Source organism: Musa acuminata, chromosome BXJ3-1 (genome assembly GCF_036884655.1).
Source record: "Musa acuminata AAA Group cultivar baxijiao chromosome BXJ3-1, Cavendish_Baxijiao_AAA, whole genome shotgun sequence".
In the NCBI taxonomy this organism is placed as follows: domain Eukaryota; kingdom Viridiplantae; phylum Streptophyta; class Magnoliopsida; order Zingiberales; family Musaceae; genus Musa; species Musa acuminata.
In genome coordinates, this window is record NC_088349.1 from 1,918,284 (window position 1) to 1,945,406 (window position 27,123).

At 41.4% G+C, this 27,123-nt stretch overlaps 4 protein-coding genes across 5 annotated transcripts; 3 read left to right on the plus strand and 1 right to left on the minus strand.

The window, feature by feature from the left end:
- Positions 1-1,015: 1,015 nt before the first annotated feature.
- On the minus strand, positions 1,016-4,089 carry LOC103978176 (cytokinin riboside 5'-monophosphate phosphoribohydrolase LOG1-like). The gene is made up of 7 exons (XM_009393884.3): positions 3,885-4,089; positions 3,427-3,524; positions 3,325-3,355; positions 2,928-3,027; positions 2,213-2,283; positions 1,759-1,902; positions 1,016-1,650 (listed from the first exon to the last, which is right to left on the minus strand). The coding sequence occupies exons 1-7, from the start codon at positions 4,002-4,004 to the stop codon at positions 1,558-1,560; spliced, it is 657 nt and encodes a 218-aa protein (XP_009392159.1). The 5' UTR covers positions 4,005-4,089; the 3' UTR covers positions 1,016-1,557.
- A 3,174-nt stretch (positions 4,090-7,263) lies between these two features.
- Positions 7,264-9,732, plus strand: LOC103978150 (large ribosomal subunit protein mL102 (rPPR5)). Its single transcript, XM_009393854.3, has one exon. It carries the CDS (start codon positions 7,316-7,318, stop codon positions 9,575-9,577), a length of 2,262 nt encoding a protein of 753 aa, XP_009392129.2. The 5' UTR covers positions 7,264-7,315; the 3' UTR covers positions 9,578-9,732.
- Positions 9,733-11,515: 1,783 nt separating this feature from the next.
- On the plus strand, positions 11,516-16,818 carry LOC103978160 (uncharacterized). Of its 2 annotated transcripts, none has more exons than XM_009393867.3 (3): positions 11,516-11,731; positions 11,844-11,916; positions 16,499-16,818. In XM_009393867.3, the coding sequence occupies exons 1-3, from the start codon at positions 11,647-11,649 to the stop codon at positions 16,590-16,592; spliced, it is 252 nt and encodes an 83-aa protein (XP_009392142.1). In that variant the 5' UTR covers positions 11,516-11,646; the 3' UTR covers positions 16,593-16,818. The 2 variants fall into 2 exon arrangements, with proteins under 2 accessions (XP_009392142.1, XP_009392150.1); XM_009393875.3 differs by having other exon boundaries at positions 16,529-16,818.
- A 6,283-nt stretch (positions 16,819-23,101) lies between these two features.
- On the plus strand, positions 23,102-25,594 carry LOC135629118 (phenylalanine ammonia-lyase). The gene is made up of 2 exons (XM_065136292.1): positions 23,102-23,573; positions 23,677-25,594. Exons 1-2 carry the CDS (start codon positions 23,185-23,187, stop codon positions 25,424-25,426), a joined length of 2,139 nt encoding a protein of 712 aa, XP_064992364.1. The 5' UTR covers positions 23,102-23,184; the 3' UTR covers positions 25,427-25,594.
- The last annotated feature ends 1,529 nt before the right edge of the window (positions 25,595-27,123 follow it).

Below are 27,123 nucleotides of genomic sequence, written 5' to 3' on the forward strand. Positions count from 1 at the left end.
AATTAGATAGATATTAAAGATTTTTTTGGATGATGTTTCAAATCATATCTTTATAAGTAGGCTTAACACATTATCATCAAATGAACATTTTAAGTTTAAAAAAATTTATAAGATGAAATATTGAATCCTCAATCCTCAATAAATAAGTCTAATATATCATCATTAAATTAGTATTTTAAACATCAATATATATTTTTCTTTTTATATTTATTGTTAAGTTTAAATACAGTAAAATATTTATTAGTTACTATAGTTAAAATTATAGTTTGTGTCAATATCCTCTTTATAATTTATTATGATGCTAAAAGTATCATGAGTAATTAAGAGGTTTTTCATAGACTTCTTCAACTCAAACTTCAAAAAATTAATTCCATGTGTTAAATTATTGTTCTCGAAGAAGCCACCGACAAAGAGGGAGGAGCTGAGGTGGGTGCATGTGATGGTGATGGATTCCAAGCTCCCATAGCCACAAGAGAGAGAGAGAGAGAGAGAGAGGGAGAGAGGGCACATTATGATTACACCACATAAATTAATCGCATCAAGAGGTGGCTAATGGCCCACTTTCCACCAACTTCTTAACGTGTTGATTACGTGACAAACAAGAGTGCCGATAAAGAAGAGGTAATGAGATGTGATGAAGTCTATCATGTTTATTCAAATTGGTCAGAGGGAGAGACTTTTCCGATCAAATCATTCACCTGCATAAAAAGTCATATTTAATCCAAAGTTTTCTGCCTCTCAGATCGACCTTGAGGTAAGCGAGTGCGCCATATGATTGAATTGATAGTATCTCAAAGTCATTTTTTTTTATTTCTATATAATCTTCGTATAAGAATCGAGATAACTAATTACAGAGAATAATATATAATTATAAGATCAATATTCTGAGTATCAAAATTCATTTATTAGTAAATGAATCTAATACATATAATTGGAGATATTTTTTTCTTGTAAGCTCCCAACGCACCTTGAGATTGACGAGATGGTTGGTGACTGGTGATGCTACTGCTCAACGTGTTTGGTGGGTCGATAGCTGGCACCAGCGTGCATCCAAGTAGCCGTGTCATTGTCTAAGTGAGACACAGATGAAACCTGAACGAAGAGTAAGTACTTTGAGTTGGGACTTCATTCCGCAAGCTTCAGATGTGTTGATGTGGTTGAGATGGACAGGTCTCTTCTTCATGTGTTGCAGCTCATCATCACACTCTCAAGTGCTTTCTCTTGTTATCCTGCACTATTAGCAAGTGATCTTAAGATTTCCTTTACTTTTCCTTCACACACTATGCATGAGTAGCAATTTCCTTAAGGTTTCATAGCTGGACATACACAATACATGGTTGCCAAAGCCAGTCAAAGCCTTGTTATGATTAGTACTATGCATTTGGAGAAGAAGATATGTTGGTAGCATTACACATCTGAACACTGTGATAATTTACATGAACAACAATCCTGAGCATTTCCTCAAGGTAGGAGTGTTTCTGCTGCCTCCGGATCTGCAACCCTGAAAGCCAAAACGAGGTTCCACTTGTGTTCTTCTTGTTCTCCTCCTTCCAGTCTCTACCTAGAAATCTCTCTCTTGGGAGAGTATCCCAGCTGCTCCATCTCCCAGTTCAGCTTGGATGCAACTCTCTCATGCCGGGGGAAGTACTCCTTTGTGATGCACGAGAAGAAGCAGATGCAACTCAGATGAAGAAGACCTTCCCACTAACTTGTTAATGCTAATCTGTTGTATCTTTGCTCACGAGAAAGAGGAATTACCTCCAGCATCTTGACCAGTTCCTTCACTGTGGGAGCAGATACGACTATGTGGCGAGCGCTCGGGCTGATGAAACCTTCTTCCACGGCTTGGTCAATGAAAGATAGCAGGGAGTTGTAGTATCCCTCTACGTTCAGCAAGCCAACCTGCAACGATCACATATACAGATATGAGACCAGTTTGAGCATGTGGATTCTTGAAGAGACACAGATGATGCGAGACCAGGGAAGAATTCGAGCATGGAGAGTAATCTTAAGAGTTTCTGAACTCGCTCAGATTTCATTTTCATGTCACCTCTGGTTCAGTGTAGGTATTTATGATCAGGAAATTTGAATCCAAATGGGATCTTTCTCTCTTGATCATGGAAGTACTTCCATGAACCTTATTTACCTCGGTTAAAACAACAAGTGTATCTTCATCAAAATAATCAAAAGAAAAGCTGTGAAAAGGCGTTACCGGCTTGTCATGGATGCCTAACTGAGCCCATGTTATGACTTCAAGCAGCTCCTCAAGGGTTCCATATCCTCCTGCACCAACATCTCAATCAGCCCCTTGATTACAGTTGAAACACCAGCTCAAATGGCCTAAAAAGACTCTGCTATTTCCATTTGATTTTAGTTACTTTCCCTGATGCTGTGCTAACTGTTGGAATTGGAATTGTTTTGGACTTTTACAAGGCTTTGACTTGCTTGATTAATAGGATAAACAATTTGAGGTAGCAGTCCATCTATTTCCAAGACAGTCAAACTTCTAATGAAGAGTGACAGTTTCTTTGCATATAAACAGTGGTCTGATAAAGTTCATCAGACAAACATAACAAAAACTTTCCTTTTGACCTGAGTGTTTGAGCCTTTTAACCAATCTAAGAAGAGAGTAGTGAGAGGATCAAAAGTTTTCCTTTAAACAACTAGTCATTCTTTTACTATAATGAATATTTTATTCAGTAAAAGAAAATAAAAAATAAAACACAGAAAAGCAAAATTCATCATGCTTTTTCCTGAAGCACAGAGCTCAAAAGAAGTCACAAAATCATCACCATTCACCTGCACACAAGGGAAAGTCAAGCCCAGGTCATTCTGGGGAGGAAGTACTCATTACTTTTCCCTTTCTTGAGTTGCCTTGGTATATTAAAGTGGTAGCAAGTGAAAGATCAGCTGATTCATATACTAACCAGGCAAGGCAATAAAGGCATCAGAGTTCCTTGCCATCTCTGCCTTCCTTTGGTGCATGTCTGCTACTGCCTTCACCTCCCCTACAGTCTCACCACTTATCTGCAGCAGCAAAAGCATCAGTAACTCTGCATCAATGATGACATATGTAAGGACAGAGAGAGAGAGAGAGAGAGAAACTTTCTTGAAACATGGTGGGAGGAAAGACCAGTGGTGATGCACTATATATAAAAGCCATAGAACTAAATGAGAAAAGAACAAAGCTAACAGCATATGTCACTGCCAAAAGAATTCTATCTTGTTTTCTACATTTAAGACACAGGCAGAAAGCTTTGAACATGATTGATACTTCATTTTCTTTTCCCATCTTAATGCGCTTGGCATGGAAAAATGGCATACCTCAGGAGGCATGAGAATCCTGGGAATAACCCTGCAATTAAAAGAAGAAAGTTACAGACATTTCTCCTCCACAAAGAAAGCTAAGAAATCCAGTGAACTCACCCAATGACATGCCTGCCACCATCATGAACCGCCTGAGAAACCAAACCCATCAAACCTACACTTCCTCCACCATACACCAGATCGATGCTCCTTGACACCTGCCACAAACTCGATGATGGTGTTCTCCTCAGGTCACATCGAACTATGACTTCTAACCATGTTACATTTCACTAGTGAATGTTAATGAGTGAGATGGTTGTGCTTGATGGAGTAACAACTCAATCCCACAACCATGGGAGAGCTAAGCTACAGCTCAGAGCAATAGAGACTGTAGAGTTGGAAGGAAAAGCCAAAACCCAGTACTCCCATGTGTACTCGCATGAGTCACCATGAAAGTTATACCTTAAGATTCCATGAACAATAACTCTTTGTTTGGTGTACAGGAAAGATGAGAACAACCTCATGCATTGGTCCCTAAACCAATTTCTTCTACGATTTGAAGGAGAATGCAAGCGTACCAGTTCCTTGCCGAGCTCCACAGCAGCATCTTGGTAGCTTCTCTTCTTCCCCTGGCTGCTGCCACAGAAAACACAGATCCTTCTGAACTTGGATCGTCTCGTTTCCTGCTCCCCCTCCATTCCCAGACTCCTCGACACTCCTCTCCTTCTTCTTTGCCTCTGGTCTCTGCAGGGATCAACTTCTGTCCCCCTTATATTACAAGTGACATTGGTCCAACACACACACACACACACACACACACACACGACCTTTTTAGTGCGCTCTGCAGGCCTATGTATGATAGGGAGAGCACACGTGCTTGCAGCCACGCACTCCAAAACCACACCACGGGCAAGGGGTTATGGGGTTGGCCTTCAAAACAAAGAGACAAGCTGTCCTCTTCCTCTTTACTCACTTCTTCCTCCATGTCCATTGTCTCCGGGTTCTCCTGGACAACAGGTGAATGACTCGGGACAACCACAAAAGTTAGAACATTCATGAAACCCTGTTCAGCTTTTGGGCCTCACACTGCTTCCATGTGAATTGGAAGCTAGCATGAACACCAGCATACAACACTGAGAAATGGTAAAGATGAATCTGTGCACCAGTAGGAAACAAGTCAAAAGGGTCATCAGCCTTTCAACACACTGCACAACCTGTGTCATCTTGCTGCAGGATGAACCCTTCATCCTAAAGTTGCCAAGCAAAACCTCTCTCTCCGCCTCTCTCTCTCTCTCTCTCTCTCTCTCAGTTCATCATAGCATACATGCAATAATCTGTGTCATAGCAGAAATGTTAAAATCGAGGATTAAGTACATAAGATGAGAGAGAGAGAGAGAGAGAGAGAGAGAGGTAATGGGCTCAACTATAATGATACAGAGGAGGAGATTAAAAGTACAAATGTGCTCATTTGACCAGGGCAATGACAAGTTTTGGGTGGTGAACAGCTCAATACATGTACAGTAGACAGCCTCCTCTCATGGACTTTTTGCTGCTTGCAGAGGAAACACAGTATAATTATTATTGTTTTGTGCTCAACACGCCCTCTCCATTCTCCCACACCCCCCAAGCCGTCCTCACCAGACCAAGCATGCGCTCCTCCCATCCACGCCATCACCTTCCACTGATTGCTTTGCCTCCTCAGACCCACTTGCCTTTCCTACTCTCCTCCCAGTTTATCTTGTACTGTAAAACGAACAAAAACGCAATGCCCCATCTCCTCCGTGAACTCTCTCAGCCTGTATTCTAATCCGATCCCATTCCTCTTAAACTCTGTCTTGAGATCGCTTCCCCCTCGTCACTCCTTTTCTCGGTCTGCTGAACAGAAAGCTGAAAGCCTCGAGTGCTACAGAGATTTCTACCTCCATAGACCACGAACAAGATAGGTTTTAACCCATCAGATCACATCAAAATAAGTAGTGATAATAATCTACTACGCTAATATGATTAGTATTGATTGTCAATCATTCAAAAGATAATTATAGGTCGATTAAACCTTTTACCCCAACATGAGATCTAAAGAGAATAATCTTCATTTTTTCCATAATCGACGATAACTAAGAATGAATACTATAAACAGATAAGTCTCTTCATGCACATAAATCTCTTAAACACTGAAGTAGTTTATCTTGCAGTAACAGATCACAAAAGAAGAGCACACATACTGGACGACGAGAAACTGAACTTAAATATGAATCCAAATGTACTATGCCGAGTGCAGTGTTTCAACCACAACTTCGAAGGTTGCGATCGAGTACATTAATCATGGAATGCCGTCTTGACTCTTTGTTCATGCATCGAAGGACATGCTTTGTTACTCTCAAACCTTTGAGTGCTCCTTCATTCCTCTGTTCCATGAATTTTCGTGACATGTTAAATATCTATCAGTTCCACGATCATTTAGATCATGACTTACGCCCATACATCACATCTATTAATTGCCTTTACAAGTATCGATATGTGTTGCCCTTTTATTCACACCCCTTGTATCGTTTCTGTATTGAAGCACTGCATATTCCTAAAGCCATACGACATCCTTGGAACATATAGAAAGGAAGTCAGTGAACGACCGAAGAGGCATGTCAACTATTGCCATCTCTCTATCGAAACATAACTTAAGACCATAAAACGATAATTGACTGAGACTTTTTTTGATGATTGAAGTCTAACATATTTTGTCCGCTCGGGAGAGTCGCATGACAAAGATCAGGATTGGATCAGTGATTGATCTTACGATCAATATTACTCCAATACTTAAACTCATTAACTTTATGCATGACACACTAGCCTTTCTCGCAAGATCATTTCGAGGTATGTATGCTTATTTTAGTTATTAGACAAGATATTTTTGATGAGTCATGTTTGTACAATATATATGGGTTTTTTTTACGTTAAAAAAATTTTAGTATTAAACTTTTACCTAATGGTGCTTTCATAATTAATTTTTATCTAAAGGTGCTCGACATTGGCGAGGAGAGACAATGGTAATAACAAAGAGGGCTGAGGGATATTTTCATCTCGTCAATAAAAAAAGGAGTGCCCATGGTAAAAAATCAATTATGGGTTATCATTAGGTTGAACTCAATACTAAAGATTTTTTAAACATAAAATACCTATATATATGATTTTTTTTAATTTTTATTTTTTTAATTAATGTCTCCTTTTTAATTAGAGAGTTCCTTATTTTCTAAAAATGAAATTATCTTTGTCCTTCCCCTGCAAGCTATCGTCTCCACCTTGCACTATTGCCCATTGTTATCGTCTATTGCCTTATTTATTTTCTCTTTTTTCTTCTAGCAGTGAGATGATATTCTTCTCCACAGTGGAGCCTTAGATGTGAAAGGGTTAGATGTCTTACCGACAACCCTCAGGAGGAGGAGAAGGATCGAAATATGCATAATAAGATTTTGAGGGTGGAGGGATGACCAAAACCCAATGACTGTATTGGGAGTGGAGAATGAAGATGGGAGCGAGGGTGTGTGGACGTGGTATAGTAGTAGACGACGATAAGAATAAGAGCGTACGAACAAAATGGGACGAATGTGACAACTAATGAAGACAACAAAGGAAGAGACGAGGATAAAGGCAAGGCAACGAGCGAAGATAATGATCGACAAAACGGAGGCAAGAGATAATTTTATCCTTTAGAAAATTTATGAAAAAAATAAATCAGGAAAAAAGTGAAAAATAAAATTTTTTAAAGGAATTTGCGAAGAATAACCGGCGAAGACGAGTTATCATCTTGATAACATTTTCGTAACACTTTCATGGTGGGTCAGACGAGCGTCAACCAATGAGGGGCGAGTCTACTGTGTTTGACTTATCCAGGCCCAGACGCAGGGCCGAAACCCGAGTCCAGCGAAGCAGCGATCGCTTGAGGAAACCCTGGCAAAACCCCGACTGAGTACATAGCAGCCCATTGCTGGTCCGTCCCACAACATAACACGAGGTGATGGCCTACCTCCCTTCCTCTTCCCCCCTCACCTCCTCCGCCGCCCACCGCGCCTCCAAAACCCTAACCCTCGCCTCCCTCTCCCCCGGTTCCATCCTCCATCATGCCTTCTCTTCCTCATCCTACTCCGACCTCACTCCAGCCGCCGCCGCGGCCGGCGATCCTGGCCCCTCCGATCAGGATTCCAGCTCCGCCTCTCCTCCTCCTTGCCGGGAGAACTCCACGAAGAAGGAAGAGCAGCTGCACGAGACCATCTGCTACATGATGGCACGGCGGCCCTGGACCACCCGCCTCCAGAACTCCATCCGCTCCCTCGCTCCCTTCGACCAGTCCCTCGTCCTCGCCGTTCTCCGCGGCGCCCGCCATCCCGACCACGCCCTCCACTTCTTCCGCTGGGTCGAGAAGACTGGCTTCCGCCATGATCCCGATACCTATCGGGAGATCATCTTGCTCCTTGCCCGCGCCTCCATGCTCAACCACGCCCGTTGCATCCTGCTCGACGATATGCCTGACCGCCTCGTTCCCCCTTCCGAGGACATGTTCGCCACCCTCATCGAGGGCTACGGCTGCGCCCGCATTCCCCAGGAAGCCGTCAAGATCTTCCGCCGCCTCCCAGAGCTCGGCGTCACCCGCACCATCCGCTCCTACGATGCCGTCTTCAAGGCCATCCTTCGATCCGGCCGCGTCGCCATGGCCAGGCGCCTTTTCAACGCCATGATCGCAGAGGGCGTCCTCCCTGGCCTCTCCACCTACAACACTCTCCTTTGGGGCTTCTGCCTCTCTATCAAGATGGAGACCGCCCAGCGCTTCTTCGCTGACATGAAGGAGCGGGGAATCGCTCCGGATCTCGTCACCTATAACACCATACTTAACGGTTGGTCGCGAGCGAAGAAGATGGACGATGCCGAGAAGGTCTTCGCTGAAATGACTGCGGCTGGTTTCGCTCCCAATTCCATCTCCTACAACATCATGATCAAAGGCTACGTTTGCTCTGGCAGGGTGGACGACGGGCTGCGGATGTTTTCGGAGATGGGCGAGAAAGGCCTGACGTTTAGTGAGAAGACATTTGCAGCTCTCATGCCGGGTCTCTGTGATGACGTTGGGAGAGCTGCAGAAGCTCAGAAGGCACTAAATGAGATGGCCAAGCTACGGCTGACTCCAAACGATAAGTCCATATTCCTGAGGCTGGTCACTTCACTTTGCGAGTCGGGTGACTTGGAAGGGGCACTGGAGGTGCACCGGAAGACATCCCAGTTCAATCACGTTGTAGTGGACCCAATGCAGTATGGTGTTCTGTTGGAGAGCTTATGCAAGGGAGAAAAGCATGAGAGTGCTATAGCATTGCTCGATGAGCTTCTTGAGAAAGGGACGATGCAGAGTCCTCAATACCCCACCCTGGAGCCATCTGCATACAATCCAATGATCGAGTACTTGTGTGATCATGGCGACACAAAGAAGGCGGAGGCTTTCTTCAGGCAATTGATGAAGAAAGGGGTCGATGACAAGGTTGCCTTCAACAGCTTAATCCGTGGGCACGCAAAGGAGGGGATGCCAGAGGCTGCTTCAGAGATACTCACTATCATGACTCACCATGGGGTCCCGACTGATGCTGATTCTTATGTCTTGCTCGTTGAGAGTTTCTTGAAGAAAAGTGAGCCGGCGGATGCAAGGACAGCACTGGGCAGCATGATGGAGCAGGGGCACTTGCCGAGTGCATCTTTGTTCCGCTCAGTGATGGTGGCACTTTTTGATGATGGCCGGGTTCAAACAGCTAGTCGTGTGATGAAGAGCATGATAGAGAAGGGGGTGAAAGAGAACATGGACATGGTCCATAAGATCCTGGAAGCACTTTTCATGAGGGGTCATGTTGAGGAAGCCCTTGGGCGAATCAATCTGATGATCATGAATGACTGCACTCCTGACATCGACCACCTGCTGATTACTTTATATGACAGCGACAAGGCAACTGAAGCCCAAAAGCTGGTGGAATTTGCTTTGGAGAGGGATTGTGATGTCAGCTTCTCAAGCTATGACCGGGTGTTGGATGTGCTTTATACCGCAGGGAAGACACTGCCAGCCTACTCGATACTGTGTAAGATTAAGGCCAAGGGAGGAGTTGTGGATAAAAAGGGCTGTGATGATATAATCAAAAGCCTCATTGCAGAAGGGAAAACGAAGCAAGCTGATATTCTGTCGAGGATCCTGGCAGGGAAGGCACCCAGTGGAAAGAGTGGTGAAAGAGTTGCAATGGATGCTTTCTGAAGTACGTGGTATCAGATTGGTCACATCTTCTGTAATTTGGGCACTTGTTTTTTACATATTCGGATCCATAAGTGGACTCGCAGACAAAACCGGTATCCGTGCAGGTTATTTACTAGTTTCAAATAAAGATCAAAGTATGGGTAGTCTTTTCCCTCGATGCTTTTTTTCCCCTTGTTTATTGGGTGAGATTTTTCCTTTGTGATGATATCATTGTTCACCTACTGTTCTGATTTATTCAAACAAGTCTTGTAGTCAGAATTTGCAAGCAAGCTTCTCATGTTGCTTTTTGACTTATTCAATTAGCGATGTTAGTATCGCCTATTTGCTGTCTTAACAAATTCTGATTATCAGATTATATTTATTTTAATGACTATGGAGTTTCTGTTCTGTTTCTTTGAAGCATCATATTTGGAGATACTCAACTGAGAGTTTACACTGAATTCTTTGCCGGAATGTGTATTCAAGGAAGATTTAACAGTCTGCGAACAACTTCACAATTTATTTATGGGTGAAAAACAATGATAATTTGGCTCAGGATTTAGTTGACTTTGAATCTATCCATGGCCTTTTCATTTAAATATTCGTAGAAACCTAATTAATTCCTGAACAAGCTACTAATTGGTAGGTTTATCGCACGGAGGTGTATGTCTCATTATCTGCTGTGAAGGGGTTATAGCTCTATTGTCATTTTGATGATCTTAGTGTTTATGTTTGTATGATGAAGGAAAACTATGTTTCACAGCCTAATTGTTTGTGGAGCTAATACTTTATCAACATATTTTTTTGCCCTTAAATCATTTGTCAACATATATTGTAGTTTACTAATTGCATATGTGATTCAAAATTTCAAAAATCTAGCACAGACACTGAGTTTACTGATACAGCTAGACAAAGCCTGGAAAGATGCACAATGATAGCACTCCTTATGGATGCCATGCTCTAGTGTTGTTTTCTAAGCTGTGGAAACTGGTACCTGAAGTTACACGGATGAATTCTTGGTTGGTCGAGCCATCGCCCTGTGAGTTATAGCAGAACCTTTTTGTTTTACAAGTTCTGTATCTTCTTCTTATGTTGTTGTTGGGTGGCTTTCAATATAACAGGTGGATCTGATCATATCAAGAGAGTCTTGTAATTATGGGATACACAAGCCATGCGCAGTATGAACTAAATTTTGCTATGTGATGTAGACAACGTTATGGGTTTATATGCTTCAAGGCATTCTCCTACCAAGATGCAGAAGATTTATGAGATGCGATGAATGCATCGTTATACAGTTGGCATTTAGTCTATGATAGGTAGCATTCATGTTTCTGTTCTTGATGAATGTGTGTGGCATTGTGGTAGATTTGCAAGAATGTCGAGGTATAGTAGCTTTGCGAATTGGAATTGAACTCTTCTTTGGTTTCCAGCATTGGAGTAACTGTGCCTCTTCTTCTAATGAAGATTTAATGTTGACGTCATTACATAGATCGAGACAATGGTAATACATCAAAGGCCAAGCAAAGATGGAGTAAGTTACTAACACAAATCATTTAATTGCATTCACTTTTGGGGCAAGCAATGATTATTTAAGATTATAGGTTACAACAAAAGTATGAAATTTGGTAAGAATGTAAGGTTAAATGAGTTAGACAATCGATACTAAAAACGAAAAATTAATCTATATGTAAATTTGTTTATAGTCTAATTTGTTAGGGCTTCTATTGTAAATCTAACCTAATATTTCTAACGATCTCCAAAGATGATTTCCCATGACCAAGAAAATAATATTATTATGATTTGAATTAGGGACTTTATCTAACGAAATCACATTTTAATACTCTCTTTTTAGTGGTTTTTCTTGAGGATTTATTTATTTATTTATTTATTTATTTAATATGAAGGACGGGTTCTTTTAAGTATGTTAGAGTGGGGACAAACCGGTCATTAACCCTAACGAGACCAAAGCACGAACCGAAAAGTTAGGCGCAGCGTCTGCCTTCGCACTCCGCACGGCCGACTCCGGTCCGTCTCCTCCTGATTCAAGAGGGATTGTCTCGACGACGGCCGGATCACAGAGGGGAGGCAGAATGAATTGGATCAGCCGAAAGATCCATCTCTACAACGTCACCATGGGGCTCTACATGCTCGATTGGTGGGAGCGATACCTGTTTAGTATCCTTTCCTTCATTTTTGTTTCGATTCGATTTGCTTGTGCATTTGAATTATTAAGAGACAAAAAAAAAAAGCTTCTTTGGGTGGTTTGGACCGCCTTAAACGGGAGCAGATATATTGATTCTTGTACTGCTCTGGTTTATCTTCCACAATGGCTCCAGATCCGCCGCTGAGTTCTACAACGGGTAATTTTGTCCCTTCTATCTTTAATTGATGAGTTATATGTATAATAGTTCGATTCGAGAAGATGGAATAGCAAAATGTTAATTGATGTGAGAAGCTTGCGATCGTCTGATTTTTTGGTTCTATCAGAACGACTTTTTGTCCACAACATGAAGGTCGGTTGAATTTCTTGTTTGTGCTGCATTAGGAGAGAAATCACTGCAGTCACTACTGATGTACTACTGTTGTTCTTATGCACCTTTGGATGTGGAAATTACTTAATCCATGGTGGTAGGGAGAGAGAAAAAAAAACAGTTATTCAATTTATGCTTTGGTAATGATTGTGTGAAATAAAGTCAGCTACTTGGAGACGAGTAATTATTGGAAAAACTAGGCTTTAGTAAAGTAGTCATATATAGCTAGCTTAAGCCATTGCATTGCCAATGTAGAAGAATTTTGGATCAACATATTCCAGTGATATTGGCACACTGTATAGCCTAGAATGTGCCTGGCTTTTGGAGGTTAAATTAGTTGGACAACAAGTCATTTGATGTTAAAATTTGGGATGTCTATGTACAAAATCAGCTAGGATTTCCAGGGATTCTGACTTATATAGCAGAATGTCTAGTTTCAAAAGAAAATTATAAAAAATAAATTGTAGGGTTTTCCTAGTTCCTTTGTGGGCATTCAAGTACATATAACTAGTCACACATCAAGTGATACAGATTGTAAGCATCAAGCGAATCTTGAAAACTTTTTTATCCAGTGTGTTTGTATGTTATTGTGTTAATAGTTTGCATGCCCTTGCTTTCTCAGTGAATGATTGTGTAGATAAATTTTGATAAATTTTGCTAAAGTTAAATACACTTCTATACAAAATTCGACATGACTTTCAACAGCAAATAAGTACCTAATGTATTGCAATTAATGTGCATTAGTTTGAAAACTACAAAAAACTTAAAACTTGAAACATGATTCAATATTCAATGAGTTTCATTTTGACTTGGCTTGCTGATTATGTCGTATTGTGCCCATGATACTGGAATAAGATTCTCCAACTGACTTAAAAGGGTTTGGTACTTTAGTAAACATATCAAGATGCAAATATCCTGAAACTACTTATCAAATTGACTTTAAAAAAGATCATAATGTTCGAATTTAGAAATGAGTGTGGTCTAGAATTTCCAGAAGAAGGCTTATCAAGCTATTGGATCTGTCTGACTTCATTGTAAAGCAAGGGAATTCACATTATTATCATCCATCATCACTACCGTCATCCATTGTCATCATGCATGCTTATTTACATTGAAGCATCATTCAAACTAAAAATGTTCTATAAATAGGTTGTGCAACAGACAACAAAATTACGGCAATTCTTCCACAATTGGTTATAATAATATCAATCCTTATTATCCAAGAATGCTTGATCCATGAGATTCTCAACTTCAACATGAAATCCAGTTGGAGCCTGAGTTGTTTGTAACTTTTCGCATGCTTGCTATTGTGAGCAAGCTTGATTTAGGCAGACATCAAGGGAAATAAATAAGCTTTCTGTTGGCCGCTCAGTTCATATAGATGTCTTAGTAAGAAGCTGATACATTGCTGATGCAGTTAAAGTGCATCAACTATTTTTTTTCTAAGTTTGATGTGTCCTAAAATATAGAACAGTGAAGCTTGAGTAATCCTCAAGTGTATTTGCCTTTAAGTTTAGTTTGATTGATCTTTTGCTTTAGTTTTAATTAGGCTATTGTAAAGGAAATGGCTGATGATGTTAAAAACTTTTTATGGGACTGCCTCTGATATCTTTGTTCAACTACTTCTGATAATTCTTCAACTTTTAAAGGTGGCAGAGAAATTTTGTCTACATGCCCCATGATAAAGTTTTCCTAATAGTCTAATGGTACTGAAGGTTAACTGCATTATGTAGAGTTGCCATTTCAGAATATAGTGACTCTGGAAGTTGCAGCATTTATCCTAGAAAAAGATATTAGTAATTGTTCCATAAGGGTCGTCATGTGCAGGATATGTTATTTGTCTCACAGGTTCTACCAAGGTATGAAAAATTGTTGGTATCGCTACGAATTGGGCGGTGAATACTGATTTGACAGAGAATTGGGTTGTAAACCAATCCATTTTTGATGGTTTGTGTTCAAGTCGTTATTTATATAAAACCATTAACACCTCCCTTTCTCTCTCTCTAGCTTGCCTGCCTGGTGCCTTTCCTCTTCATCTTTCTTTTCTTTCTCTACTCCTCTTGCTCCTAGTGCTCCTCTATATGTAGTTGATGTCTTGATGATCAAAGACATTGCCAAGGGAAGCAAGAGTACTAATAAAAGATTTAAATAGTCCTCAAACAAGGGAAATAATAAGGCATATATATTACATGTTTTGTAAAATCTTTTCAAATTTACATAACATTAGAGCAGAGAAATAAGGTTCATGCATTTCTCATATGACTAGAAACCAACTATGTGATTACCATGAGAGCACTCCAACGGAGTTTTGCAAGTATGGCACTTGTGACAATTGAAACATGCCTCATGTTCACCAGTGTTGACAGGCATGTACATGTGCTACATTGTTTTCAACATGTGGTCATGCTAGCATGTAAAATAGCCCACCAGGCACCAGCTCTGATGATGTAAGCTATTTCACAAGCAAAACAATTATGAACTTATGCTTTATGAGTTAAGAATATTTTCAGCTTAAGTAAGAGTTTTATGATCATTCTTGGCAACAAAAATCAAGTAGTATGGTGAACTCAAAGATGAAAATGATTATATGCAAGTGGTAATTCCAGATATTGAGAATACTTACATGTCTTTTAACTCACTGGTTTATATTTAATGAACAAGTTAAAAAATTTCTTATTGACATGATTATTATCTGATCCCCTGCCATTACTACATGGATTTGGTAAGGTAGAGGCTAATATTTTGGTCTTGGAGGATTCCTAAACTTGCCTTAGGCAATCTTTTTCCCAAAGCTTCCAGTCACTAAATTATAAACAAGCTCTTAAGATAAAAGAAAGAAAAGGGGCTTCTGCAATACTAAAAGCAATTAGGCATTGGTCAGAAAATGGTGACAAGTTCAAGAGAATATTACTTTTTAAGTCTAAACCATTGTTGATAATTTTTTAAATTATATTAAGCTCGATAGTATTATGTGTGAGAATGAATCATATTCTAATTATTATTAGGCATAATAGAACGAAAGATTGTCAACATTCGCTGTAAGATCCTCAATCTGGGAGTACATATAAAAGAATTGGACAAACTTTATTTTTGAAAATGTTGAACTATCTCGCCTATATGTGGTAGCTTTCTGCAAAATGAGAAGCAAAGAATTAAATTATTAAAAGGGAGTAGACTGGTGCAAGAAAATGCTATTGATAGCCCTTTTGAGGAAGAGAAATGGTTTCTTCGTCAAAGTTTAACATGCAACCTAAGTGCAAGAACTCAGGAGCAATACGAAAAAAACATGACTTTGTATTTTCTTGGTATGAACTGTTTATAACAGCATAAACTTAATAGTTTAGACTGAGTTGAGCTCACAATATCTTTTGGAGAAGAAAACTGTATATCCGGATTCAAATTTGAATTTTTATTTCTTGATAAATCTGGCACTTAATAGATTTGCTTATTTAGTGAGATGCTCTTGATGGCTGACCATGCTTCTTTTAGTAGCTAAAATAATATTGTTGGGAAAATTTTCAAAATTCGTATGTTGTTATCGTACTTAATTAAATGTTTGACTTGAGGGGAGCTTCATATTTTATGTTGTACTTACTCCATTTGTAATTCTTTTTATATGTTTATTTAATTTCCATATATGTCTAAGATTTTTAATATGCTGTACATTTTATGGGTCCTAGGTGTACTGCATCTGGCATGTGGATACTATCACTGTTTATTTAAATGCTTCTGTCGATATAATAAAATGAGAGAACACTTAAATTACTTTGAACTTCAATTTGAGTCATTCGTATGTTCTACTCTCCACGAAAAAGTGAATCTTAGATAACACTATCACAAGAGCAAGGTAATGTCATTGGTTTTGTTGGAAACAATTTGAAAGGGACTTGATATTGAATTTATGGCATCATAAAACTTATACTTCGATTTGATTTCTAATATTATTTCGTGATCAGTCCATTGGAATTTTTGGCTGAATTTGTTTGGTCAAAGCTATTCATGTGTTAGTGATTGGGCTAGATTTGTTAGAATGTTCTCCTGGCTTGTAACTTGTCTCCCCTTCGGCTTTCTTTTACCACTATGTTGGATTTAAGGTTAGTGTCTTTTTTTTCTTTTCTTGAAATAATTTCTTGACATTTTTGCTACTCAAAATATTATTTAAGTCTTTTTTACTTGATTTATTGCATTAAAGAAACCATAAACATTTTGTTGGCACTTACTACAATTTGTGTCTTAGAATCAACCCATCATGAATGCCTAACCTGTCTCCGTTGCACAAGTATTCTTGCTCGATCATCCTTGCAAGATTCAGCCATTTTATTATGTCTTTTGTTGGTGTAGCAGGCTATTTGATGCATTGCGCTTCCATTTCTTTTGTTGTTTTATTCTAATGTTTCTCTTATAATGGTAGGAACTTTAATTCATTATTACTATCTTCCAGCTACCTCAAGTCCAAGGTATTGTCTGGCCAAATGTTGGAAGTCAGAGGGAATATAACTTCTTAAAGGATGTGGAAACTAGTGAAGGGGGCGATGTACTGTAGGCTGCTATGACTTTTTGTGATAGTTATCATTTGCATGTCATTTGATTCCTAAACATCTGTCACTGCTGAAGGGAAAGATGTTTGTTGCCATTGTAATTATATGTTACAGCAGATAGATGATTCATATCACAGGTCTTTGTCTATTAATGTTCTCATGAAAATAATTGCACTGGTTTTTAGGTGTTTAACTACTGGTTGGAGAGACTAATGACGTGCTCATCTGATTGATCCAAATCTTTTGATTCTTGTCGAAGTAAATGTTTTTGCACCTGCTTCTGGTTCAAACCAAAGTGCATATCATTAGATGAGGCCCGTGTTTCAATGGTGTGAATTATCTTCCCACGTCATGTATATTAAATTTTAAGTAATTTAATAACAGGAGTCCAGTGTTTTATCCCAAATCGATCTTATGTGATATATTAATCTTTTTCTTATTTTAAAAGATTTTAATAAAAATATAGATAATTATTAAACATTTAAAAATTTAGTTTTAAAATATGAAATTATTCTGGGCCTCCATCGGTGGGTCATCACCTCCATCTCGTTGATTCCACCCTCATTTATCACCTCCATCTCGTTGATTCCACCCTCATTTGTCACTTTGTGACAATATCATCGTCCTTATTTATTGTTAATGTCCTTATTTATCGTTGCACCCTCATCTATCACCCTCACTTATTTATCATTGCACCCTCATCTATCACCCTCACTTATTTATTGTTAATGTACTGGAGAGATCCTACTGTGAGGCCCGTACCCGCATTGTTGCTATTGTTTCCCTCCATCTTCGCTTTAAAGGCCTTCCATTATGCCATCTTTGAGAAGCTTCTCTTTTACCACGAGGAGTCTCGATATGAGATATCCAAGAGCTTCTTCCGTGCTAGGATGACTGAGGGGACATCGGTTCAGAACCTTGTCCTAAAGATGATTGAGTGGATAAGGAAACTCACAAGTCTAGGAATGATCCTAGAGGATAATTGTGTGTGGACATTGTGCTTCAGTCCCTACCAGATTCCTTTTCACAGTTCATAATGAATTTTAATATGAACAAGCTTGATATGACTCTCCCAAAGCTCCTCAATATGTTGAGGGAGGCAGAGAGTAGTACTATTAAGAAAGAGAAACTAGTTCTCTACACTGGTGAGACCAGAAAGAAAAGGAAAGCAGAAATGTCTCTTAAGAATAGGAAAGGCAAGCAAAGGCTCTAGCCTATGAGGCTCTGAATCCCTCCTATTTATAGAGGTCCCCTGTCAAACCCTAATGGGTCCTCCCCTAGTGGGTATTGGATCTGCATCAATAAGACAAGGGCTCCATCGGATATCTCATATTCGAACCTCTACTCATCGCAATGCCTACCATATGTGTGTGACCCTCTAGGCCCAATATCGAGCTGGCCGTGAGTCATACCTGTCAACGTGATTAGCTTACAGGGCACCTATGACTAACGACGAATTAGTCTCGTTATCATGATTTCGTTAGGATCCAATTCCCATTATACAAATCTAAGGATACCACAATATATATTAATAAATAATATAAAGTGAGAAAATACCATAATAATAATAAAGAAGATTATGTAGCATATCACACATGTCATCACTCACGTGATTAGCTTGCAAGACACCTATAACTAGCACGAAGTGCGTAGCTCCATTTGCGGAGTTATTGAAAAAGGAACAATCTTGACGATAATCAGATAAATGTAAAGCGATATTGCAAAACCTAAAGACTATTATGTTGGAAGAATCGATACTCAAATTGTTGGACTATGGGAGGCCTTTCAAAATCTGTACAAATGCTTCAAACTTTACTATTAGGGGAGTACTTATGCAGGAGGGTTATCTAATGGCTTACAAGAGCCGCAAACACCTTGACTTCATTTCAAGCTTATTAGTAATAGGGGGACTCAGATCGATACTCATGGTGGTCGATCAGTTTTCAAAATATGCAATATTAATTATTGCACCCCTATACTACTCAGTGGAGAAAGCAACCAAGTTAATGATAAAGAATGTAGTGAAGTATTGGGGAGTCCTGCACAATATCATTAGTGATCAAGACGTGTGGTTCTTGGGATGATTCTAGATCGAGCAATTCAAATTACTAGGATCTAAGTTATACTTCTCTATAAGCCTCCACCTCCAAATAGATGGCTAAATTGAAAGAATAAATTTGTTTCTTATGCAATATTTTCAGCACTACAGGAGTACCAACTAATGAGATTAGATGAAGCAGTTGGATATAGCCCGATTCTCCTACAACTTACAACGAAGCTTTACATCTAATAAGAGCCCCTTCAAGATCATTATGAGATAGTAGCCATCAACTTCTCACCTTGGTGATTGGTCAGTATTTTACTTTGCAAAGGAATGACATCGAAATACAGATATTGCCTGGGTTTACTTGGAGAAGGCGATAAAAAATATAAAGAGTGGGCAAATTTAGGAAGGCGACCATAAGAGTTTAAAGTCGATGAATTAGTATTAATAAAGCTCCAACCAGCATTACTTTAGTTATTTAGGTATAAAGTGTATAAGGGACTTGTGCATAAATATAAAAGATCATTCCCAATTATTAGCAGGGTATACAATGTCTCTTATAAGTTATAATTATCGACATAACTCAAAATTCATAATGTTTTTTATGCAAGTAACTTGAAAGCCTACCACTTAGATTCATAAGATGCATCCCTAAGCATTCTAACTCTGCTACCCTCCACTAAAGTCTCATACGAAAAGTGAGTGAAAATTATTTTAGTGGCTCGTAAGACAAAGCTACCCAACAAAGCAGAGTTGATCGAGTACTTAATGAAATAGTGAAAGCTTCCTCGAACAAAAGCTAGCTAAGAGCCTGAAGATATCTTACAATATAAAGAAGCAATAATCAAAGCTTACTAGCAAGCGTCGACGAGGGCGTCGATAGTTTAAATGAGGGAGAATGTCACAGACAATTGTGATGCACCCACAACAACTTCATCAATAGATCGTTTGTTACTTTTATTTGCTTGTACATATGTTTGGCAGTGTGTTTTACCTTATTTTTATATGTTTTTCTTGAAAACGGTAAGCAGTAATAGTTTGCAAGGCTGTAAAATGATCGCTCACTATAATGGACAAAAAACTATCCCAAAATGTCTCATTTTTCATGTGTCATGATATGTTTTCTGTAAGCTGCAATGTGAAAAAAAATGTTAGCTATCATAGCAACTATAGAAACCCCTGGGTGGCTTCTAGCTCTATAGGGGTTTGGGGTAGTGTTAGGTATTGATTGAATTCAAAAGTTCACACGTAAAGCCTACGAGAACTTACTAACACGCTCGACACTCTGTGAGCAGTCGTTTACGGATTTATGATTATTCGTTTGCATTCTAAAGTTATTGTTTTCTCCTTCCTCTCTTTTTTTTGTTGCACACTAAGTGTTTGTTGAATTGTTTTTAAAACTGCTATCTTCATGAGACATCAGGACTTATTCATTGCTTGCTTTCAAACTAATAAATTTATTTTTTATAGGTTTTTCGGGACTTAAGTGAGTTTATAATTAAGCTGATCCTTTGCGGGCAGATAATGTAATTGTACCTCATGACTTAAATAATTCTAACTACGTCCATGATAGGATGATAGGATGATGACTAGTGTAATTGACGCAAGGAAAGAGAGAGGAAAGTTTCATCATGACTATCTGTTTCCCTCCATCAAGGTTGATAATAGAGACGAAAGGATAAAGATGGGCAAGAGCTGTACAGAGGAGGTGATGAGGTGAAGGTGGTGATTGACAAGGCAGAGACTATAGAAAATCTCATCTTTAGAAAATAAAAAACTATATACAGGAATAAACTAAAAAGGCAACATTAAGAAAAAAAAAAGGACTCTTTTTATAGATCACAATAGCAGGAAAAAATCTGTGTAATTGATTCCAAGTAATGGAAACTTTATTCCTCGCGTGAACACGACAGCAACTCGATCCTTTTTTTAGAAAAGTAAAATTAATAGCAACTCGATCTCCAATCACACATGGAAGCAGTGTCGAAGCAGCCTACTTCTCGAGACTTGCGCGGTTGGTTTCATAAAGGTTTAACGCACCAACATATTCTTATTGACCTGTGGTATCAATCTGGAGCTGTTCTTTACCGCTTTCCTGCTCATTCTTTCCCTGTCCAGTGAATGTTGAGGCAGTTCCAGAAACGTTGGTGGAAAACGAGGAAGGACCCAGACTCAGTTTCGATGAAGGATCGGTGCTCGTAGACATCATCATTGACTCCAACCCAAACAATGAAAGGGGAAGACTTCCATTCCTTCCACCAACCACCGAGGCGTCTCCGACCTTGGAAAGTCAGCGTTCAACACTCCAAACTTTGACCCTTCTATTTGGAAAATTAATGTTAAGTTTCGCCACCAAACCCCTTCACTTTCTCTCTACTTTCGTGGTAGTGTAAGCATGTTGATCAAAGTTTTGACGTATTATTTTCTTTTGACTACCACAACGATCACGTAAATTTCTCCCTAGCATTCAGATTGAAGTCAACATGGAGCGTCAATTTCATTTATATTTTAATTGCACCCAAAATGGAATTAATTGCACAACATGTTACACATGTATGTGCGGATCAAGATTATTTATTAGATGATTTTTTAGAAAAATATTCATATTTAATTTTTAATCAGTATTTTAATTTTATTTTTTAAAACAGTACTTATAATTAAAAATATCCAAATTATTCTTTAAAAAATGTTTGCCTGTTATGATATTTTAACTTATCACAATATTTTTAGCCTATTATAATGTTTTGATCACAACAAAAATATTATAAAACCTACTTGAAAATATTTTAAATGAGTCAAATAGAATTAAAATATACTAAAAATTATTGAATATATCATACTATAATGTATATAGGTGTTTATAATAGTTTAAGAATAACATCACCAAAATAAAAATAAAAAAACTTATTACAGTGTTTTAGCTACCACAATAAAAATATTATAAAATCTATTCAAAAACATAATAAATAATGTAGATTGATTCTTAACCTCAATTAAACTAACTATAAGTTTAAAAATATGATGTCATAATGATCTATCAACAATGACAATCAAAGAAGTATAATATGACATCAGTTACAGTGTTTTTAATAGTGTTTATAATGTTTTTGATAGCTTAATAAAAATACTATAAACACTATTAAGAAATAGTGTAATAGTCAAACTGATTAAAAAATAGACAAATCAATTTGGTGGAAAATTTTCAAAGGATATGTTAGATTTTTTTTAAATTAAGGATTTTTTTTGAAAAAAAACTTAAAATATGAATATTTTATAGAAAAAATTCATTTATAACTAAAAAGAAACATCAGATAGCAAAATGGCAAAGTCTGATGATTTGAAACCTTAAATTTTACCCTAAAATATTTATCTATTTATCTAAGATTGATGATTAAAAATTTTATCGGATAAATTCAATGCATAAAGCACTGGTCTGATAAAGTTGTGTTAGATCGACATAGGTTTGAAATTCTACCAAACTAAGGTATAAAATCTTGAAAATCTTACATGACAGAATTTTCTAAAATATCAGTTATAATTCTAACTCTTAATAACAATATTTTAGAACCAAATCCTGTCTTATTATTTACCTTATAAAAAGGTCAAAATAAAGTCGCTTTTCAATCCTCCCCTCATTGCTATTGGAAATTGTTATGACATTTAGATAACAGTAAATGAAAAAGTAAGTTGAGGCGAGAAATAAATTACCACTGGCCTATGTTTACTCAAATTATAATGTGATAAGCTCATCAGAAGAATAATGCCTACGTTATTATTAAATATCTAATTTAATAATAATATATAACTGTTATCATTAAGATTCATAATTCATTATCATGAATTTCTTCATTAATTATGATTTTAATGATTTTAATTTTTTATTCTTTAAACATGAAACCGTATTAAATTAAATATTTAATAATAACGGTTACAATATATATATATATATATATATATTCATGACGAATATAGTTAGGTGCAGGAGCACAAGTCTATGATTTGACTCCCAATGTGGCGGTTGGGTTAGGAGAGTGGGATGCGTACACATCTCATCACACCAACCCCTCCCTTGGCGTGTGGATTCCTGACCTCCATGCACTGCGATATGGAGAATCCCACCACTCTTAATGCATGGTTTGGTGAGACCCACCGGAATCGCAGAACCGGATTTGTTATTTTTCGTGGTTTGCGATTGAAATGCTCTACTGAATCCGCTCCTCTCTCTTTGACGAGATAGAAAGAACGGAGAAGGAGAGCTGCCTTCGAAGCCCACCAACCCCCCAAAGCAAACCAGCGGTCTCCAAGTAGCAGTCAAGCATGCCATGGGATGATACGAGCTTGCGCGGTCAGCAATGCTCCGCGAGCAGCAACTACTCCTTTGGCACTCCCATCTACCACTCTCTGATCTCTCTATTTAAACCCCTACCCTCTTCTAATCTTACTCAAAGAGATCCAGTTCTACCTCAGCCTTCTCTCCTCGCCTATCTCTAATCCTTGACCTATTCACGTATTGAAATGGAGTTCGCACCGAAAGCTCAAGTCGTTGAGAACGGCGAGGCGTTCTGCCTAAAGGCGGACCCCTTGAACTGGATCAAGGCGGCGGAGTCGCTGACGGGGAGCCACCTCGACGAGGTGAAGCGCATGGTGGAGGAGTTCCGGAAGCCGCAGGTAAGGCTCGAGGGCGCGACCCTGACGATCTCCCAGGTGGCGGCCGTGGCCGCTGCCCGGTCGCCCGTGAGGGTGGAGCTGTCGGAGGAGGCGAGGGATGGCGTGCGGGCCAGCAGCGAGTGGGTGATGGAGAGCATGAACAAGGGGACCGACAGCTATGGCGTCACCACCGGCTTCGGCGCGACCTCGCACAGGAGGACCAAGCAAGGAGGTGCTCTTCAGAAGGAGCTCATTAGGTGAGGTTTCCTTTCTTCTTTGCTGCTGCTTGACTTCCTTCTTGCTTCTTGCTGATGTGTGACGTGTGGAATCTCCTCGCTGATGTGAGTCTACCTGCTACAGGTTCCTCAATGCCGGAATCTTCGGCTCCGGCCCGGAGTCGGGAAACACATTGCCTTCGTCCGCTGCGAAGGCGGCCATGCTCGTCCGGGTGAACACCCTCCTCCAGGGCTACTCCGGCATCCGGTTTGAGATCCTGGAAGCCATCGCCAGCCTGCTCAACAACGGCATCACCCCCTGCCTGCCGCTGCGGGGCACCATCACCGCCTCCGGTGATCTCGTCCCGCTGTCTTACATCGCAGGAATCCTGACTGGCCGGCCGAACGCAAAGGCCGTCGGCCCCGACGGCAAGGTCATAGGCGCGGCGGAGGCTTTCCGGCTCGCCGGCATCGCGGACGGTTTCTTTGAACTGCAGCCCAAGGAAGGACTGGCGCTGGTAAACGGCACCGCCGTGGGATCGGGCTTGGCCTCCATGGTGCTCTTCGAGGCCAACGTCCTGGCCGTCCTCTCGGAGGTGCTGTCGGCCGTCTTCTGCGAGGTGATGCAGGGGAAGCCGGAGTTCACCGACCACCTCACGCACAAGCTGAAGCACCACCCGGGCCAGATCGAGGCGGCCGCCATCATGGAGCACATACTGGAGGGAAGCTCCTACATGAAGATGGCGAAGAAGCTGCACGAGCAGGACCCGCTCCAGAAGCCAAAGCAGGACCGCTACGCCCTGCGCACCTCCCCTCAGTGGCTCGGCCCGCAGATCGAGGTCATCCGCGCTTCCACCAAGTCCATCGAGCGCGAGATCAACTCCGTCAACGACAACCCGCTCATCGACGTGTCCCGGAGCAAGGCCCTCCACGGCGGCAACTTCCAGGGCACGCCCATCGGCGTCTCCATGGACAACACCCGCCTGGCCGTCGCCGCCATCGGGAAGCTCATGTTTGCGCAGTTCTCTGAGCTGGTCAACGACTTCTACAACAACGGCCTGCCCTCGAACCTCTCTGGGGGGCGGAACCCGAGCCTGGACTACGGGTTCAAGGGCGCCGAGATCGCCATGGCGGCCTACTGCTCTGAACTCCAGTTCCTGGCCAACCCCGTTACCAACCACGTCCAGAGCGCCGAGCAGCACAACCAGGACGTGAACTCGCTGGGGCTCATCTCCGCGAGGAAGACGGCGGAGGCCGTCGACATACTCAAGCTCATGTCCACCACCTACTTGGTGGCGCTCTGCCAGGCCGTCGACCTCCGGCACCTGGAGGAGAACCTGAAGAGCGCTGTGAAGAGCACGGTGAGCCAGGTGGCGAAGCGGGTGCTCACCATGGGCGCCAACGGGGAACTCCACCCCGCCCGGTTCTGCGAGAAGGAGCTGATCAAGGTGGTGGACCGGGAGCACGTCTTCACCTACGTCGACGACCCCTGCAGCGCCACCTACCCGCTGATGCAGAAGTTGCGGCAGGTCCTCGTGGCGCACGCGCTCGAGAACGGCGACAAGGAGAAGGACGCCGGCAGCTCCATCTTCCAGAAGATCGCAACCTTCGAAGAAGAGCTGAAGGCGCAGCTGCCGAAAGAAGTGGAAGCGGCGAGGTCGGCCGTGGAGGGCGGGAAGGCGGCCATTCCGAACAGGATCGAGGAGTGCAGGTCTTACCCGCTTTACAGGTTGGTGAGGGAGGAGCTCAAGACGGGGTTCCTGACGGGCGAAAAGGTGACGTCGCCGGGCGAGGAGTTCGACAAGGTGTTCGACGCCATCTGCCAGGGGAAGGTGATCGACCCTCTCCTCGAGTGCTTGAAGGAATGGGACGGTGCTCCCATCCCCATCTGTTAGCAAGATTTAAGGCCATATCCTCCCTCTGCCGCCTGCCGCCTGCCGCCTTTGGATTGAATCTGTCATCCCATTGTTTCTTCCTTTCATGTCATAGATTTGTCTTATCGTGTGATCGGATCCATAATCTTAGACATTTCCATCTAATATAAATGGAATTGCTTAACAATAGTCATTGCCTTCCAATATTAATACCGATGAAGTCGCATTTTAAGAACCTTCTCAAGCTCTAATTCTTCCGAAGCAACCTCTGTGATGCGGGACATGCAAGATTCAGACCCGGGAGAACGTAGTGGCAGCGGCGAGCTCGTCGAAATCCTCCGCCGTCAAGGCCCGGCGGAGCATCCGGAATAGGGTTTCACTGTTCGATTTGTGGCCGAGATCGCGGCCGACCGCGAAGAACGTAGGGGGCACGCTTCAAGTTTTTAGGTCGTGGCAGCGGCAGCGGCGAGCTCGTCGAAATTCTCCGCCGTCAAGGCCCGGCGGAGCATCCGGAATAGGGTTTCACTGTTCGATTTGTGGCCGAGATCGCGGCCGACCGCGAAGAACGTAGGGGGCACGCTTCAAGTTTTTAGGTCGTGGCAGCGGCAGCGGCGAGCTCGTCGAAATCATCCGTCGTCAAGGCCCGGCGGAGCATCCGGAATAGGGTTTCACTGTTCGATTTGTGGCCGAGATCGCGGCCGACCGCGAAGAACGTAGGGGGCACGCTTCGGCGACACGGGGAACCGCTGCATCTTGGAGCCGTCGCCGTCGGTGTTCTCATCATTATCCATGAGGCTGGGCCGCGCGAGTTGGAATAGCCACTCCATCGTCTCGCCGTTGGATTTGTGGCCGAGATCACGGCCGAGCTTAAGGGACAACGTTCCGTAGCCAGTCCTTCTCTTATCGACCATTGTTGCTGCTGCCTTCTCCGCTGTGCATCCTGCCGGCGGCGATCTTGTGAGAAGCATCCATGTCGGATGGAGGAGAAGGGTGATTTACCTGATCCGGTACCTAATCACCAACTAAATGTTCATGGAGCTGAAGACTTTGGAGCTCCTCCGCCGTGAAGGCATTGGGGAACACCCAGCTGAGTATCCAGCGCAACGTCTCACGGTCCGTTTTGTGACCGAGATCGCGGCCGAGCATGTAGAAGTGAGGCACTAACTGGGGCAAAAAGAGGAGACGCCACATCCCGCGGTCGACACCGCGAGTCGGCCGCGCGAACCGGAGTAGCCATTCCATAGTTTCGCTGTTGGATTTGTGGTCGAGATCACGGCTGAGCTTGAGGAACAGGACAACGCAGTACGCCGTCATTGGGACGCCGACGTTCGGCAACCAGTCCTCGGCCTGGTCGTCTCGGCCACCGTTACTGCTACCCTCTTCGCGGTCGGCGGCGGCGATCTCCGGGGAAGCATCCATGTGCAGTGGAGGAGAAGGCTCTTCGCCGGCGTTGATGGCGATCTTGTCGGCAGCACCTATGAGGACCGGAGGAGTAGGGTTTGCCGATCGAACTTTGTGTTCTTGGAAGCCTTTATATAGCCGGTGGGAGGCCGCCAGAACTCAGGATTGAGATCATAATATATAACTGATTTCTGATGGGGATTTCCCTCCACATTATGAATTTCTGAGATCATAATATAAAATCTTATCCATAGAACTTGCAGAGAAACAAACTCTGAACAAAATTATAAATTTATCTTTAAAAAATAATATATTTA

What these genes read in the sequence shown, in the direction of transcription:
- LOC103978176 (XM_009393884.3), bottom strand. Translation starts at nt 4,004, where the DNA reads ATGGAGGGGGAGCAGGAAACGAGACGATCCAAGTTCAGAAGGATCTGT. An exon ending in TGGAGCTCGGCAAGGAACTG is followed by an intron (nt 3,525 to 3,884) that starts GTACGCTTGCAT and finishes AGTTTGTGGCAG; the next exon opens with GTGTCAAGGAGCATCGATCT. An exon ending in GGTGGCAGGCATGTCATTGG is followed by an intron (nt 3,356 to 3,426) that starts GTGAGTTCACTG and finishes TTTTAATTGCAG; the next exon opens with GGTTATTCCCAGGATTCTCA.
- LOC103978150 (XM_009393854.3), top strand. Translation starts at nt 7,316, where the DNA reads ATGGCCTACCTCCCTTCCTCTTCCCCCCTCACCTCCTCCGCCGCCCAC.
- LOC103978160 (XM_009393867.3), top strand. Translation starts at nt 11,647, where the DNA reads ATGAATTGGATCAGCCGAAAGATCCATCTCTACAACGTCACCATGGGG. An exon ending in GTGGGAGCGATACCTGTTTA is followed by an intron (nt 11,732 to 11,843) that starts GTATCCTTTCCT and finishes AAACGGGAGCAG; the next exon opens with ATATATTGATTCTTGTACTG. An exon ending in GCCGCTGAGTTCTACAACGG is followed by an intron (nt 11,917 to 16,498) that starts GTAATTTTGTCC and finishes TTATAATGGTAG; the next exon opens with GAACTTTAATTCATTATTAC.
- LOC135629118 (XM_065136292.1), top strand. Translation starts at nt 23,185, where the DNA reads ATGGAGTTCGCACCGAAAGCTCAAGTCGTTGAGAACGGCGAGGCGTTC. An exon ending in CTTCAGAAGGAGCTCATTAG is followed by an intron (nt 23,574 to 23,676) that starts GTGAGGTTTCCT and finishes TACCTGCTACAG; the next exon opens with GTTCCTCAATGCCGGAATCT.